Raw genomic sequence first — 15651 nt, forward strand, 5'->3', positions numbered from 1 at the left:
TTGTTTCTTGGAGGCGCTTATAGCGGTAGGGTGTGCTTGCGTGCGTTTATAGAGGTGAGTGTATGTATATATATGTGAGTGTTTTTGTGTTTCGAAAAAAAAAAACTAACCAAAACGGAAACTTGGCTGGAGATGGCCTAGCTAGCTCGAAGAAAAAAAAATGAAAACCCCCAAAGAGAGGTAAAGTCCACGGCGCACTACCACTAGGGCACTGGGCACTAGGCACGACCGCCCCAGTCCACCAGTTCCCGTGGAACAGATCCCCATTTCGTTTCCAGCTCCAAAAAAAAAAAGACCGCAAAGTTCGTCCTGTCGCAATCCCCTTCCCAAAACCCTACTCCGCCGGCCTCCGCCGCCTCACCCGCCATGGATGCCGCCGCCGCCGCCGACCGAGCAGAACTCCGAACCTACGCCGATGTCGAGGAGTTCTTCAACAACATGTCGTCCGAGGGCCCGTCGGCGCAGGACCGCATCGATTACATCGTCCCCTACATCATCTCCCTCCTCCCTCCACCCTTCATCCCCGCGCCCGACGCCGCCGACGCCTCCGACTCCGAAGACGAGCACTTTTCCCTCACCTCCTCCTCCTCCTCCTCCTCCGACGACCCCGCCGGCGCCTTCTTTCTGCCGGCGCAGGGCGACGGCCAGGACCGCATCAGCCGCCTGACCAACGACCTGCTCGCCAACGTCATCTCCCGGCTCCCCACCAAGGAATCCGCGCGGACCATGGTCCTCTCGTCCCGCTGGCGCGGCCTGTGGCCGGCGACCCCGCTGCTCGTCGACGACGCGCACCTCCGGTACCCGGGCGAGTCGCGCGAGATCCCGGGCTTCCACGCCGCGCGCGCCATCACGCGCTGCGTGGCGGCGCACCCGGGCCCCGTCCGCGGCGTGCGCGTCACCCGCACCTCCTTCCACGCGCAGGAGTACGCGCTGCAGCGCATCGTCTCCGGCCTCGCCGCCAAGAACGTCCAGGACCTCGTCCTCTTCAACCGCCCCTGGCCGCTCAACATGCCGCTCCCCGACGGCGTCCTCCGCTGCGCCTCCCTCGCCCGCCTCTACCTCGGCGTCTGGCACTTCCCCGACACCGCCGCGCACCGCCCCAACCTCCCCAACCTCCAGGAGCTCGGCCTCTTCCACACCATCATCGCCGACAGCGACATCGACGCCCTGCTCGCGCGCTGCCGCAAGCTCAAGGTCCTCTCCTTCGCCATGTCCTACAACTGCGCTTCCCGCCTCCGCGTCAGGTCCCGCAGCCTCAGCGCCGTGGTTGAGTGGAGATGCAGCTTGGAGGAAATCCTCGTCGATGATGCCCCCTGCCTCGAGCGCCTGCTCTTCGACAGCATTGGCGAACGGAGGCTCCTCAAGATTGTCCAGGCGCCCAGGCTCGAGGTCCTCGGGTTCTTGGACCTGCAGCTCCACGAGCTCCAGATTGGCGGCATTGTCATCAAGGTAATTAACTGCGTCTTGTTACTTCTGTGCTCTACACTTAATTAGCATTCATTACGTGATTGAGCAACCAAATAAGTTATGGCAGGCTGGGATGAATGTGAGAGCTAGAGCCATGCTGCCAAGTTTGAAGATATTTGCTGTCAAGGTGCGGTTTTCAGATCAGACGGAGGTCAAGATGCTGCCCACTCTGCTCAGATGCTTTCCTTCTCTTGAGACACTTCACGTCATGGTACGTAGTTTTTGTGACATAAGATATTTGTTCATCTGAATAATTGTTTGTCGATTGCAATTTTCAAGATGATCACATGGATGTGAACTTATTCAAACATTTGTTGCTCACTGCTATGTATTCCAGATTGATAGTGTAGGCACTGTTACTTGTAGCTTGGCGTAATTTTAGGATTGATACCCTAAACATTGAAATTGTTTTTTTTTGCTCAATTTCAGTCCATTCCTGGGTCACCTGATACCGTGGTTCCTGCTGGGTTCTGGGAGTCCCTGGGCTCCTGTGACTGCCTCAGAAGTCACCTCAAGACCTTGGTCCTCCATGGGTTCCAGAACCTTAACCAAGAGCTGCTGTTCCTCAATTACATTTTGGAGAAGGGTAAGATGCTCAAGACCGTGTGCATTGTTCGTAGTGAGATTGATGACTTTTTAGCGGAGGCGTGCCACATGGTACCGGCCGAGGTAGGCCCGACGTCAGGTTTCATTCTTGAGCGTGGCACGCCATCAGGTGGAAGCACTGGCAGTGATATTTCTGTTTGCCCCGCCTCCCGCTTCTGGAGCTTTCAGCACGCCATTGACTTGTCAGTGAAGGATCCCTTCTATGCGTCGAGGCACGAGGTGACCTGGATTGCTTGTCGTACCGAGGACGAGAGTTTGTGTCTCTGATGATGGTGCTTATGAGGATATGGTAGTTACCTGTTACTTCTTCATAAATTTGCGGTGAACTAAGAAGGTGGACCGAGCCCATGAACGTCTGGAAGCTAGTTTTATCAGTCGTGGCACTCTTGAATTTTTTCGGTGAGACTAATATGATTCTGGGTTTGGATGTACCTTTGCTTTGGCTTCATGTTGTTCCGGGCCTTTTGACTTGTAGAAGTGCTTATTACATGCACAACCTATCTCCATTGATATCCTGATGCACTTTGTTCTTTTCCTGCTAGTTGATAACTTATCCTAGTTCCTGGAATGCAATGTTTGTTACATGTTGTACCGATCATTCGTTGTCTAAGTTTGGATGAAGAATCTTGTATGAAGGTGACCCTTGTGTGGGTAATATTGTTCAGTTGCACGACAAAGTACAAACACAATTTGGTGTTGGCAATTTTCCTGTCACTGTATCCTATATTGCCTCTTTGTCTAAGCTTTGTAATGCTATATGACAGTTACTGTTCAGTTGTGTGACAAAGTACAAACACAATTTTGATGTGAGCAATTGTTCTGTCACTGTATCGTGTATGTACTGTATGCCTCTTCGCATGATAGAGAACGAGCAATCAAAACCTATTCACCCAAGCATTTCAGACCTATTCACCCAAGCAAAACAATTTGAGCAATTTTTCTGTAGCTGTTGTATCCTGTATGCCTCTTCGCGTGATAGAAAACGAGCAATCCAAATCTATTTGCACAAGTAAGATAAGATTTTCCTTGTACGAGCCGTCGCCAAGCTAGGAGTCCTCTCAAGCATTGCATTGTGCGGAACAATGGACTAGCACCGCACTGAAAGGGTCAGAAAAAGGTTCAAAGGTTTGGCGCCAATTGTCCTCAGTTTGGTTTCTCCGTTGTGGCGTGGAGTTCAATTCGGCGCCTACCATTCTTGGCATCAACATGCACCTGGCTCCATTCTTGCCGACGCCGAATCTAGAGGTCAAATTTTGAAATAGTTTGGTCGGGAGGTCACATGACTACATGAGGAATTAGTTTTGCCTAGAGGTTAGATTTGTCAAAAAAAAAAAAAACGAATTCAGTCCCTTCGGTTTGGCCTCCCAGTGAAACAACCTCAGTTCTTTACTGCTCGGAATCACTTGGATTTTTTTTTAAAATTTTAACATGGGTGACCATTTGCTCGTTTTGAACTGTCTTCTAAGATTGCCTGAATTGGTTTAAATTTTGAACTTTCTTCTAAGATTGCCTGAATTCTGAACAGTTCAATTTGGCTAGAACCAAGCGTGGCCAAAACCCAGCCGTCCACATCCACGGCCCCAGCACATCACTGCCCTCCGATTTCTTCCTCCATCCCTCCTCGCAGTACTAGACGGACCGCTTCCATTCTGGTGCGGTTTCTTCCCCGGCCGGCTAGATCCCATCGGCCATCGCCACCCCACCCAGAATCAAAACCCGATGAGCCGCGAGCGCGAGGCCAGCAGCGGAGTGGCGGCGACCTCCGCCTCGCCCTCGCAGCCCGACGCGGGGCTGGAGAGGACGGCGGACGCGGTGGAGGAGCTGTACCGCCTCCGCGACACGTTCTTCCCCCGCGACCCCGCCGAGAAGCCCGCCGCGCTCCGCGCCCGCGCCGACGCCGCCCTCGCCGTACTAGACTCCCTCCCTCCTGGTATATATCTCCGTCTCCCAACCCTCCAGTCTCCTTCTGTTCCTTTGCTTGCCATTGATTCCTCCATCGGTACTGTTTAGGTTCTCGTTGTCTAGCCAGCGTTACTGTAACTATTACTGTGCAATTCAGTAGCAACTAAGCTGGGTGTCAGTGCCTCTTGGTGTTGGGATATGCAATGCCGACGCCTGGGACACATCATTTTTTTTGTTTGTTTGCAAGAGTTCTGTGTACTCTTGTAGTATCCATGTCCGAGAAATGAGCTGATAACTCAAGCTCAGAAACAAATAAACAACTATACAACTCATGTGCATAGTAACTGTGAGTCAGTCACTTTTCTTGTTGTGTTTAGGTGTGAAAATGGATTGAACACAGGCATGTTTGTTTTCAGACATATTCCGTAGACCTTGTTGAGAATATGGCCTACTCTTCTGCCTAATCCAACTTCAAACAAGAAAGTTATGGTCTCCAGAACATAAAAGTGCTTATGTATATCTGGATAGCCGAGCCTGTATTCGTAGTTGACAGACTTATGTATGTGTTTCTGTATATGCAATATCCAGCAAATATATGAGCTGATAGCATCGATGTTTGAAAGTGGTCTGGATCGTTCAAAAACAATTCAATGGTTTTCACCCCTAGTTGTGATTATACGTGCAAATATTTTTATCCTCATCATTTGTCTCCTTCCTCACCCTTTCTAGCAAAGTTCGCGTTATGCTTTTCTTTTTCAATACTAAGTTTTAGTTTGTTATACCTCCAGAGCAAAGGAAATCGCCACAACAGCGTGCTGTTTGTGAGTTCTTGAGGGGGAAAATACTGGACGTCTTCCCTGAGTACAACAAGGAGGCCGAAGATCATCTATCGAAAGCAGTATGTGGCCGAAGACTAGACCATTTCTTGTATACGTTTTTCCCTCGTCTAGAAACTTAAACAACTTCTGTTGCTACTGGACGCATTAGGTAAAGCTGAATCCATCTCTTGTAGATGCATGGCTATGCTTGGGCAACTGCATCTGGAAGAAGGGGGATCTGGCTTCAGCAAAGAATTGCTTTGTGTTAGCACTGGACAAGGTAAGTCTCAACCTTGAACAAGTCTTTGGACGTTTCCAAATTTATCCAGCGTAATTTCATTTGGCAGGGCGCAGATAAGAAAATACTATGCCAACTCTCCATGCTTGAAAGAAGTATGGCTCAAGGTGAGGATGCCCTCTATCATATTGCAACTCTTCAGTTGATGGTTTCTTGAAGTCTACACATTGCAGATGGATTATTATCAGTTATCACTAGTCTCTCACTTGCATATACTTTATTTATTTTTGTATTTAAGGACAAACTTCTGCTAATCTGGGATTAAAACAATCAATTCAATCAAATATTTACTTAGTTCATCTTTGATCCTTACTCGGACGTGCAACACCAAGTTAGTAACAATATACTCGTGGATTTTGTGAGAGCATTGACCATCAATTGTAGTGCTAATATTCTAGATACCATCAAGTGTTGGGTATCAGTACACCATCATTTTCAAGGACAGTGATATGTGCAAAGCCTGGAAATAGGCTGAGCTTTAGAGCAAGACCAGCACTCCTGGCCCTGGTTTAACTTGTACATTATTCTCCGTTTGAACTCTATGCCGGCATGATTGACCAGGTTAAGCTTTAATACTGTTTCCCTTGTGGGCTGAATGAGCTTAATTGCTGATAATATAGTTTGCAGTCATGTTTGACCGCTTAACGGGTACTGTATAAAATCGACCAGTTGACTAAGAATCATCTAAAACGAGAGAGCGCAAGGGAGGCCGGGACAAGTAGGAGGAAGCCTGGCTGCTTAGTGGGGTTAAGCAATCTTTCTGAGGCGAAGGTTGCCCCTTGCAGCTAAGGTAGTTCTGCATGTTGAGTGCTCTTATTACAGATATAATATACTTGAGTAGCGCTGTGATGCTATCTCCCGAAGTGAAAGGCACAAATCCTGAAACCGCGTTGTTAGCAATGGTGATGTTATTGTTGGTGTTGCGGACAGTTAGTGTGTGTGTTCCTAACTTCCTATGTGCGTCGTGTTGCTCGGCCTTGTCTGTTCTTTGGATTGCTTTAGACCTCGGTCTAGCTAAGTAGTTTGCCCGTTGTTGAGCTTTTGCTTTGTTTCCTGAATAGACCAAGCTGTTGTGGTTTTCGGACCTGGTTGCCCTTATTGTGGTTGAATTTATTTTGAGCTTGAAATTATAATGTATGTCTTATTCCTCCCATGGGTGTTCAGGGAGGTCTCTTGCTCCCCTCAACTCTAAAAAAAATTACTATGTATTGTTGATTAGAATTGCTTCACAAGTAATTTGCATAATATCTTCATGTTGGGCCTCCATCTAGTGGATGCTTTAATGCTCAACTGCTGCTGTAAAAATGACAAAATGTCTTTCTTTAGATTTTTTTGGTTGCATTTTTTCGAGGTCGCTGCATCATTTATTTTGTGTTCGCCTTTTCAGGCAGTGAAGATCAAAAGTTGTTGGTGGAAGAGAGCATTAATCATGCAAAAGAAGCTGTAATGCTGGACATAAAAGATGGAAACTGTTGGTGTAAGAGTCCATTTGTTCTATTGTTGTTGCCTATATTCCTTCTCTTCAGCATCTGCCTTTTCTTTTGAAACATTAAGGCATGGATCAGAACTTCAGAAGCTCCTGTTCTACGTGGGAGTTCTCATTTGACCTTCCTTTCTAAATGAAGCAGCTCTTAACCTAATTTAAGAAATAAAGCTAAGAGGTTCCAGCTCCTGGCATTACTATTTTTTGTATGTAAATAGCTAACGAGCTGAACAAGAGAAGGAAGTGGGATTTGGTGATGTCAGAATTTACACCTATTTTTATCTTTTTAGAATAAATGACTAGTAGTAATAGTATCAAAAGAAACATAAAATGCACGATCTGTTGCTGTATGAATATGCTGCACCTGTTTTGATCTAAGGCCTACTGAAGTCGAGGCTAGTATTTCTAAGCCATGACATACATTGTTCTTGCATGTGCCTTATTCTTTTCTGAATGAACATAAGATTGAGTATTCAGAGGTTTATTTTAGATTTGTACCCAAGATATTCAAGTTAAACAAAATTGTTCACTTTCCTTTTCTGTTAGATAATCTGGGAAATGCATATCTCACAAGCTTTTTTGTGAGTGGGGCCTGGGATCACACTCAACTTCATCATTCGGTCAAAGCATATCAGAATGCTGTAAGTTGTGCATTTTTTACATTTAATTATGTTAGCGCATTAGTTTGGAAATTATGGAGACTAAGGGATGGATCATTTTTGTGTAGTTTTCCGCTCTTTTCTTATGTGAACCTTCCAGTTATATTTTGTGGTGTACTTTTGTTTACTCTATTTCCAGGAGAAGGATGAAACTACGAAATTGAATCCAGACCTCTATTATAATTCTGCCACCGTGAGTACCCCAGATAATTAATTTGGTAGCAAAATCAGTTAACTTCGACCAAGAATTTCATCATTTGCATAATAAATATTATATTGGTTCTTTTCCAGGCTAACAAATATTTAGAGAATTACGAAAGAGCCCTTAGTGGTTTTGAAGCTGCAGCTTTAAAGGACCCTGACCTTGGTGCTGATACAGAAGTTCAGAAGATCACCAGTCTCCTTGATAAGCTTGTGAATGCAATGAAGGTAACTTTTGTACATCTAAGTATGTGGACTGCAGAGTTTTAACATGTATTAGCAGAAACAACTTCACTGAGCCTTATTTGAACTTAATCTAAAACAGATAAAACTTGATGTATAATGGTCGTGCACAACTGGAGATCCTTCTAAGTCATCTATTTCATTAGATTAAGCAAACTACTACATGAAATGAGACGAATAGGCATACAATTGTAGTGATATGAGAACTAGCTTTTCCCCTGTAAAGCTGAGAATCATATATGCAATTCTAACAGCATCAAAAGGAAACCCATGCCTACAGTTGAAGTATACAACATTGAAGTGCTTGTGTTCAGTGTAGAATTTTGATTTGCTCATGTGATGAATACTTCTATTACCTTTGTAAAAAACTTTTATAGAATGGTCAATCTAATGTGTCACTCCTTATGATATGGCACATATGCTCAATCATTTTATGATTCAGTCATCATTTGCTCAAATAATTGTTCTGATTAGAATAAGTTGTCTTCAGGGATATGGCATACTGTGGTTACTGGTTTGTAAATTTATTTTCTCTGTTTAATTTTCTGTTTATAATATATTTCTTTTTCAGGGACAACTACGATCCAAGCGATTATCATCATTGGTGTCTTCTTTGGGTGAAGTCAACTGTAATACTCTCATTAGCAATGCAAGTGTTGAAATTGTATGAGTTCTTTAATTATTCTTTTCTAACATATACCTTTTCATCTTTCCTTCTCATCATAGTAAAATCATCCCACAAGAAAGCAACCATAAGCATTCTATCAGAGGGTTTAAACAAGATGGTTGCTGTTTTGGGAAAAGTTGTGCTTTTGATAAGACATGACGATGTTGCTCCACTGTAAGTTCCTTCAATCCGTCATATTCAATAAGTGTGTCTTGCATGCTTCATTATGACTTGTTTCTTTCGTTTCTCATTTGATTGTGCTGCTTGGAACTATATACAAATATATTCTAAAAAGTATCATGGAACAATGTACTGTTGTAGAATTATTAACTATCATAAAAGATGGAATTTGAAAGATATGATGCATGCTACTATGGTCCATCCTCCAAGGATCTACTTTTGGTTGGGAAAATAGAAACTGGGACTTCTTTATGTGGGTTATTGACTAACTCAATTCAGATAAATTAAAATAGTCTAGCAAATTGTTCACCCCTCGCCAGAAGCTGTGTTTGCTCTTTTTTTTTTTGCCAGGAATTGATTTTGAAACATTGAGCCAAATTGAATGTAAACTTGAATATAAAAATTGCTCTGTGATGCATGAAGTACTTTTTAAGTTAACATGGTCGTGTGTAAAGTTCTCAAGTAGTTTTATGACCATAGATTTGTCAGTTATTTGTTACTAGGAATTTGCAAAATATTGGTCAATGTGGTGTTAGCTTGCCTGGTAGAAACCAGGATTTATGCGTACCAGTGGTTTACTCAGAATCTTATTTTTTTGCGTACCATTGGTTTTACTCAGAATCTTCGATCCTAATTGTATTTTATTGTAATAGTGCATAAAGTATGGTCACCTGAGCATATACCAGAATACTATGCCTGAACAGATTAAGTAAACAAACCATTTGTCCTTTTGCTGAACTGCAAAGCTAGAATTTTTTCCTATTAGCAGCCGAGGATCTTGTAACATATTTCCAGAACAGTGTTGCTAAAAGATATGTCTACTTGGTTACCGTAAGTTGACGCACAATGTAATCAGGTAGATGAATACAGCTTTGTTCCTTTACAGAATGCATACTTAAAATATAAAAGACACTGCCACATCTTTATTTCTCCTGTTACCTCATATGCTTTGCAATTTGTATTATCCACTTCAATGGGACAACCTTATGATTTTTCAGGTATTATTTGACGTGTGACTCAGATCAGTCTTATTTTATACTATCAGTTTATGGGCTACGGAATGAAGCAGTAAGATCCCTTAGTACCTGGCAATTTTTTAAAATGATGATACTGCATTATGTGTTTCTTGCTTGTTTATATTATCTTTGGGAAAAATGGTTTGGTACCACCGAGGGCTCTGGTTCAGTTTAATACCATGAAAACCTAGACAGTTATGTGGCATATGGTTTCCGTCTCTCTTTTCCTACTATTTGGTTGAAAGGAAACTGGTTATATTTGAATAAACATATATATGTTAACGTGGCCAGAAGATTACAGCTAGATATGGAAAACCCCATGGTTGAAAAGGCAACTAGTTTTATTCAAATCAACATTTAAAATGCTGTACATCTAAATCCCACTCCCTCGTAACCGGAAGTAACCACAAACCACAATGGAACTAGTGCATCTTCAAATTCTAAATCACCTGCTTTTTTCTTCTTCTAGTTTTGGCGGGCTTCTTGCAGGAATAGTAGTGACCTGATCCTTTTGTTTTTCCTTTGGAACTCAGTATATTAAACCGTTACTCCAACATTTGGATTCAAATGTATAAACAGTGAGAAATACCAGGATAGCAAACAGGTTCTCCAACATCAGGATTTTGTATTCCTCAGCTTGTCTGGGCTCAGCCTGTTCCACTATTAATTTCCATTATATCTTTGAAGTAGTACTCTACAATGCCATACTAGTCAAGCAATTTGTTTCTCAGGTTTATTAGAAAAAAGAAACAATGTCTGCTACTGTTGGTACAGTGGTGTCTTATGCTCCATGTGGCAATGGCTTTTGTGGTGTCTGATATACCAGCTAATAGTAACCTTTGCGCAACAGATTAAAGAAGGTGACCGGGTGGCACTGTTGGAACCATACTACAGAATCCTGAATATACCATGGAAAGAGCAGGCACGCCTTTGATACCAGTCTTCTTCTACGTCTTTTTGCATTTCGTTACTTCAGACCTTCCAAGTAACCGTCTTTAAGAACCTATAGACTGATTTTATTTTCCTTTCCTTTCTTAGAGTTTTTTTTTTTACTTTTGAGCATTTGCTATTTTTACCACGGCTAAGAAGTAAAAATACATCTGTTTGGAAAAGATGAGGAATAGATAGAGGATGTCAATTAGGCACAGAACCAGATCTTTTTCTTAAAACAGCCTGCTTTTTCCTTTTATTTTCCTAACCGAACTTTATCGGTTTTGCTTCACTTCTTTTTTAGTTTCTTGTACCGTAGTATGTTTATTGAACCTCTCACGTTTGGCAATAACTTGCATCTTCTTTTATTTGATGTCAAGCAGCACTACCAGTTCAAAATGATTCGGGTGGACTTCCCTGAACAAATTCTTATCAACGAGAAGGCACCAGGTCCACATCATGTGATCCGCGCTTCAATCCATGCACAGAATAAACCATGACTGTCGGCCAACGTATGAATTCTTGTTCTCCATTTTTCTGTAGTCTTAGACATGTGTGCTTGCATCCATGTGGAGCTCTGTCAGCGAATGAATATATTTTGCTTGGTGTGGTATCCATTGATGTGGGAGGCTTGTTATGTGTAATGCCATGTAAATACCATATTAGTGTGTTCCTGTCTTGCATTGTAGTACATTGTAAACCATCTAATGTAAGGTGATGAACTTGTACCTTGACCTGGGTAATTTTGGTCGTGGCTGCGGGCCTGGAATTGTTCACGCCGGCAGGTAGTCCAACTTGGCTTTCTGGCATGTGCTCAAGTGCACCGGACTGCATTCAACCAAGGGCAGCCGTTCGAATAGAGAACCTATGGTCAAGTAGAGGAGGATTCATTCTCGCGATTTGAATTGGTGCCTTTCAGCTACCTAACCCTGGGCTGAAAACATCCCCAAATCGTTCATTTAACCGTGGTTGGTGTTCGCGAATTAAAAAAAGGAAGACACGTGCTTCTTAATTCTTTGCTATCTAGCACTATCCTCTGTTTCAAACCATAACATGTCTTGTATCTCATGCAGGACGTCTTATAATTTGAGACGTACTTCGGGAGTACTTCCTCTGCCCTGAATTAGATATACATATTTGTTTAGATTTGCATGTATCTAGACACTTAAATGTGTCTTACATGCTTATTTAGACAAATATGTGACACGTAATTTGGGACGAATGAAGTAGTAATTAAATAGTCCGTCTCGCTTAAGATGATGTTGTTGCATCTGTCACATTGATCAGTTTGTGTATGGATTATGCATGTGGCTGATGTGTTCACTACATGAAAGTGGGGGAGGGGACACCATCCCCTTTCTCATATCTTCCCTCTCCCCTTATCCTCTAGTTCTTTTCCAATCCACTTCACCATGTACACCACCTTCTCTTCTCCTCTGCTCCCTATTTGACCAAGTCAGAGTCGGGGCTCCACATCCTCTTGAGCAGCACTGCATGTGACCGCCAACTATCACCCACCCTTTGGTAAAAATAGCAAAAAATACTAGCACCCTCCATCCCAAAATATAACGCACCCTTGATTTTCGCTGCAACTTTACCCATGATTTTTTTTACTTTTAATATGTCCAGAAAATTAGTTTTTAAAAAATATACGAAATGAAAGAATTTTGCAAGACGAATCCAACAATAATAACATGTATACATTCCTGATCCAAAATTTTGTTTATAGTGGTGGTCAAATTTATGTGTCAAAGACTAGGTAAAAAATAGCTGTCTTTATATTTTGGAACGGGGGAAGTATCTTTTGTAGGGTGACTTTTCCATAAGTATGTTCTTTTTGTGAAACCATAATATATTAGGCTAGCAAGCCGCCTCATTAAAAACCTTCCAGTCCCCGTAGGTACCCTGGTAAGGAAAAGAGTGCGTCTGGAACTTGCCGCCACCATCACACAATAGTTACATCACTCACGAGCTTGCTAAGAATGAAACTAGGGGGTTCATCGACCCAAGTACAAGTACTACCCAAACTAAAAGATACCCTAGCAAGCTCGTGAGCTACATGATTTGCTTCCCTATTACAAAACTCGACCGAAACAACACCAAAGCCGCTACACAGAATAATGCAATCATCATATATGGCAGCTGAGGCTGTAGCTGAAAAACCCCCTGCTTCATAGTCTCTACCACTTGAGCACAATCCGTTTGAATCATGAAATTGTTTGCTCCAATCCTTTACGCTAGGGTGAGTCCCTCACGGAACGCATAGGCTTCCGCCATATGTGCATCAACTACATGCGGTAAGAACACTTGCGCTGCAGCCACAAAGTGACCCATGTAATCTCTAATAATAACCCCAGCTGCTCCTCTACCACTGTCAATATCAAAAGCCACATCAATGTTGATCATTAGCTTCCCTTCCATAGGCTTCTTCCAACCTTCCTTTTTTTCCTTCTGTTGCTTTCCTGTTTGATTTCATATAATTTGTTGTCATCACTATTATAGACATAGCTGACCTGTGGGTTGCTTGTACACTTTCACCATGGGTAATTTGTCTTCTCTCCCACCATATGTACCAGCCTGCTGTCAAAACTAACTCAGAGAAACCAATCGCATTAAGATCATTAATTCGGCCACCCCGCATAATGATGTCCGGGATCACCACTGAACCCGACCGATCCGCCTCAATAACCTCATTTAATTTATCTCTTATACCCAGCTTTCTCCAAATTTCTTCCGCTCTAGTGCAATTAAACATCATATGCTTGATATCCTCACATTGTAAACTACAAATGGGACAACCCCCTTGGTTCCCGATGTGTCTATTTGCAAGCACACCACGGCAAGGAATAATACCATGTAATACTCTCCATCCAAAGATTTTAATTTTACTAGGAACTTCAAGGTTCCACAGCCTTTTCCAGACCGGGTTACTCGCACTCTGGGCAATATTTTGGTTTCTTTCCTTTCTTCCAAAACGATAATCCAACTGGCGATAATATGCTGATCTTACTGTGAAAAGACCAATTTTATTGTAGTGCCATGCTACCAGATCTTCCCTGTCAGGTGTCAATGGAATTTGTAAAATCCGGTGAGCATCAATAGGCCAAAAAATAGACTCAATCAACTCCGAATCCCACTGTCCATCGATGGGATTAATCAAATCACTGACATGTTGTAACAAATTGCTTCCCCTTGGTGTCATAACCTTCAAATTGTGGCTTGAGGGAATCCAACAATCATCCCAAATATTAATTTGGGAACCATCTCCCACCCTCCAAATATAGCCTTTTTTAAAACACTCCAATCCTGCCAAAATGCTTTGCCAAGTAAAAGAACTCCCACTTTTTAATTTTGCATTCAGCAACCGACCATCAGGGAAGTACTTTGCTCTTAGAACCCTTGCACACAACGATTCCGGTTCACTAAGCAACCTCCACACCTGTTTAGCCAAAATAGCTAAATTAAAACAGTGTAGATCTCTAAAACTCATACCTCCACTATCTTTAGGTATACAGAGTTTCCACCACGCTTTCCAATGCATATGTTTTTGCTCTTCCTCATCACCCCACCAGAATTGAGAGATAGCATCCGATATTCCTTTGCAGATATTCTTCGGAATTTTGAACACCATCATAGCAAAAACTGGTATTGCCTGAGCAATAGCTTTTATTAAAATCTCCTTACCCCCCAAACTCATCATTTTCTCCTTCCAACCACTAATTCTTGCAATAACCTGATCAACCAAATGTCGGAAGCATTCACTTTTGTCCATACCTATCATAGCTGGTAACCCAAGATATTTATCATTCAAAGATTCAGTCATAATATTTAAAATTTGGCATACCTCAGCTCGTTCTTCCACCACTGTATTATTACTGAAGAAAATACTTGATTTCTCCTCACTTATTTTCTGACCCGAGCTAAGACAATATCTCTCCAAGATTTCCTTCAGTTTAAGCGCATTTTTCCGGTCAGCACGCATCAGAATTAAGGAATCGTCCGCAAACAGTAAGTGAGATACCATAGGAGCATCCCTGCAGACACGGATCCCTTCTATTTCCCACCTTGATTCTGCACCCTTAAGCATACAGGATAAACCCTCCGCTACCAACAGAAATAGATATGGAGACAAGGGGTCCCCTTGCCTTATACCCCTGGTTGGTAGAAAAACATCCGTCTCCATAGAATTAAACCTGACATTGTAGTTTACTGACGAAACACAAACCATAATCAGATCCACCCATCTCCTTGTGAATCCCATCTTGATCATGATCTTCTCCGAATATCTCCATTCTACACGGTCATATGCCTTATGCATGTCTAATTTGACAAAGACACAGGCCTTTCTTTCCTTTCTTCCTTTTCATTGCATGTATACTTTCTTAAGCTAGAAGAATATTATCTGTAATCATCCTTCCTGGAACAAAAGCACTTTGGTGATCACTAATAATCCCTGGGAGATAACCCTTCAGGCGGTTTGCTAGCATTTTTGAGATTACTTTATACACCACATTACATAAGCTAATTGGTCTGAACTGTGCCACCTTCTCCAGGTTATCAATTTTTGGGATCATGACAATTGTCGTATTATTCCATCCTTCTGGAACCGAAATATTATTGACTGCAGAAAGGACTTCTTTTATGAGGTCATCCCCTAGCATATCCCAAAACCGCTTATAAAAAATTGCATGTAATCCATCTGGCCCTGGAGCTTTGAGATCGCCTATGCTCCACAGCGCTTTCTTCACTTCTTCTTCCGTGAATGGCGCCATCAGCCCTCTGTTCATATCATCTGTAACTCGCCTCGGCACATCTACCAGGGCCTCCTCATCAGGATCAACATTTTCAGAGGTAAACAGATTTACAAAATAATTGTGCACCAGCCCACACATCGCATCCCTGTCTTCATGCCTAACACCATTCTCATCAACAAGGCTCTTAATAGTGTTCTGCTTCTTCCTCCTTGAAGCAAAATTATGAAAATAATTTGTATTTCTATCACCCTGCTTTAACCAATTTGCTCTTGCTCTTTGCACCCAAAACATCTCCTCTTTTTCTAGGGTATTCTCTATTTGTAACTGAATTTCTTTCTGAGCTGCCAAGGTTGTATCATTCATTGGACCCCTTCTTAGCTGCTCGAGATCCCGCTTCAACTCCTTGAGTCTCCTGGCAGGGGCTTTT

At 42.7% G+C, this 15651-nt stretch overlaps 2 protein-coding genes across 2 annotated transcripts; both read left to right on the forward strand.

The window, feature by feature from the left end:
- Positions 1-267: 267 nt before the first annotated feature.
- On the forward strand, positions 268-2471 carry LOC124685993 (F-box/FBD/LRR-repeat protein At1g13570-like). The gene is made up of 3 exons (XM_047220009.1): positions 268-1449; positions 1535-1678; positions 1897-2471. Exons 1-3 carry the CDS (start codon positions 367-369, stop codon positions 2338-2340), a joined length of 1671 nt encoding a protein of 556 aa, XP_047075965.1. The 5' UTR covers positions 268-366; the 3' UTR covers positions 2341-2471.
- A 1321-nt stretch (positions 2472-3792) lies between these two features.
- Positions 3793-11178, forward strand: LOC124689239 (tetratricopeptide repeat protein 5-like). Its single transcript, XM_047222795.1, has 13 exons — positions 3793-4003; positions 4764-4873; positions 4963-5073; positions 5141-5198; positions 6479-6568; positions 7121-7215; positions 7373-7426; positions 7525-7662; positions 8249-8306; positions 8404-8518; positions 9523-9592; positions 10391-10462; positions 10854-11178. Exons 1-13 carry the CDS (start codon positions 3793-3795, stop codon positions 10968-10970), a joined length of 1299 nt encoding a protein of 432 aa, XP_047078751.1. The 3' UTR covers positions 10971-11178.
- Positions 11179-15651: the final 4473 nt, after the last annotated feature.

This window comes from Lolium rigidum, chromosome 2 (assembly GCF_022539505.1).
Source record: "Lolium rigidum isolate FL_2022 chromosome 2, APGP_CSIRO_Lrig_0.1, whole genome shotgun sequence".
NCBI classification, from domain to species: domain Eukaryota; kingdom Viridiplantae; phylum Streptophyta; class Magnoliopsida; order Poales; family Poaceae; genus Lolium; species Lolium rigidum.

Bases quoted from the DNA above. Each gene is read 5' to 3' on its own strand.
- LOC124689239 (XM_047222795.1), top strand. From the start codon at position 3,793: ATGAGCCGCGAGCGCGAGGCCAGCAGCGGAGTGGCGGCGACCTCCGCC. The intron at 7,427-7,524 runs GTGAGTACCCCA...GTTCTTTTCCAG, and splicing joins TCTATTATAATTCTGCCACC to GCTAACAAATATTTAGAGAA. The intron at 7,663-8,248 runs GTAACTTTTGTA...TTTCTTTTTCAG, and splicing joins AGCTTGTGAATGCAATGAAG to GGACAACTACGATCCAAGCG.
- LOC124685993 (XM_047220009.1), top strand. From the start codon at position 367: ATGGATGCCGCCGCCGCCGCCGACCGAGCAGAACTCCGAACCTACGCC. The intron at 1,450-1,534 runs GTAATTAACTGC...AAGTTATGGCAG, and splicing joins TTGGCGGCATTGTCATCAAG to GCTGGGATGAATGTGAGAGC. The intron at 1,679-1,896 runs GTACGTAGTTTT...GCTCAATTTCAG, and splicing joins TTGAGACACTTCACGTCATG to TCCATTCCTGGGTCACCTGA.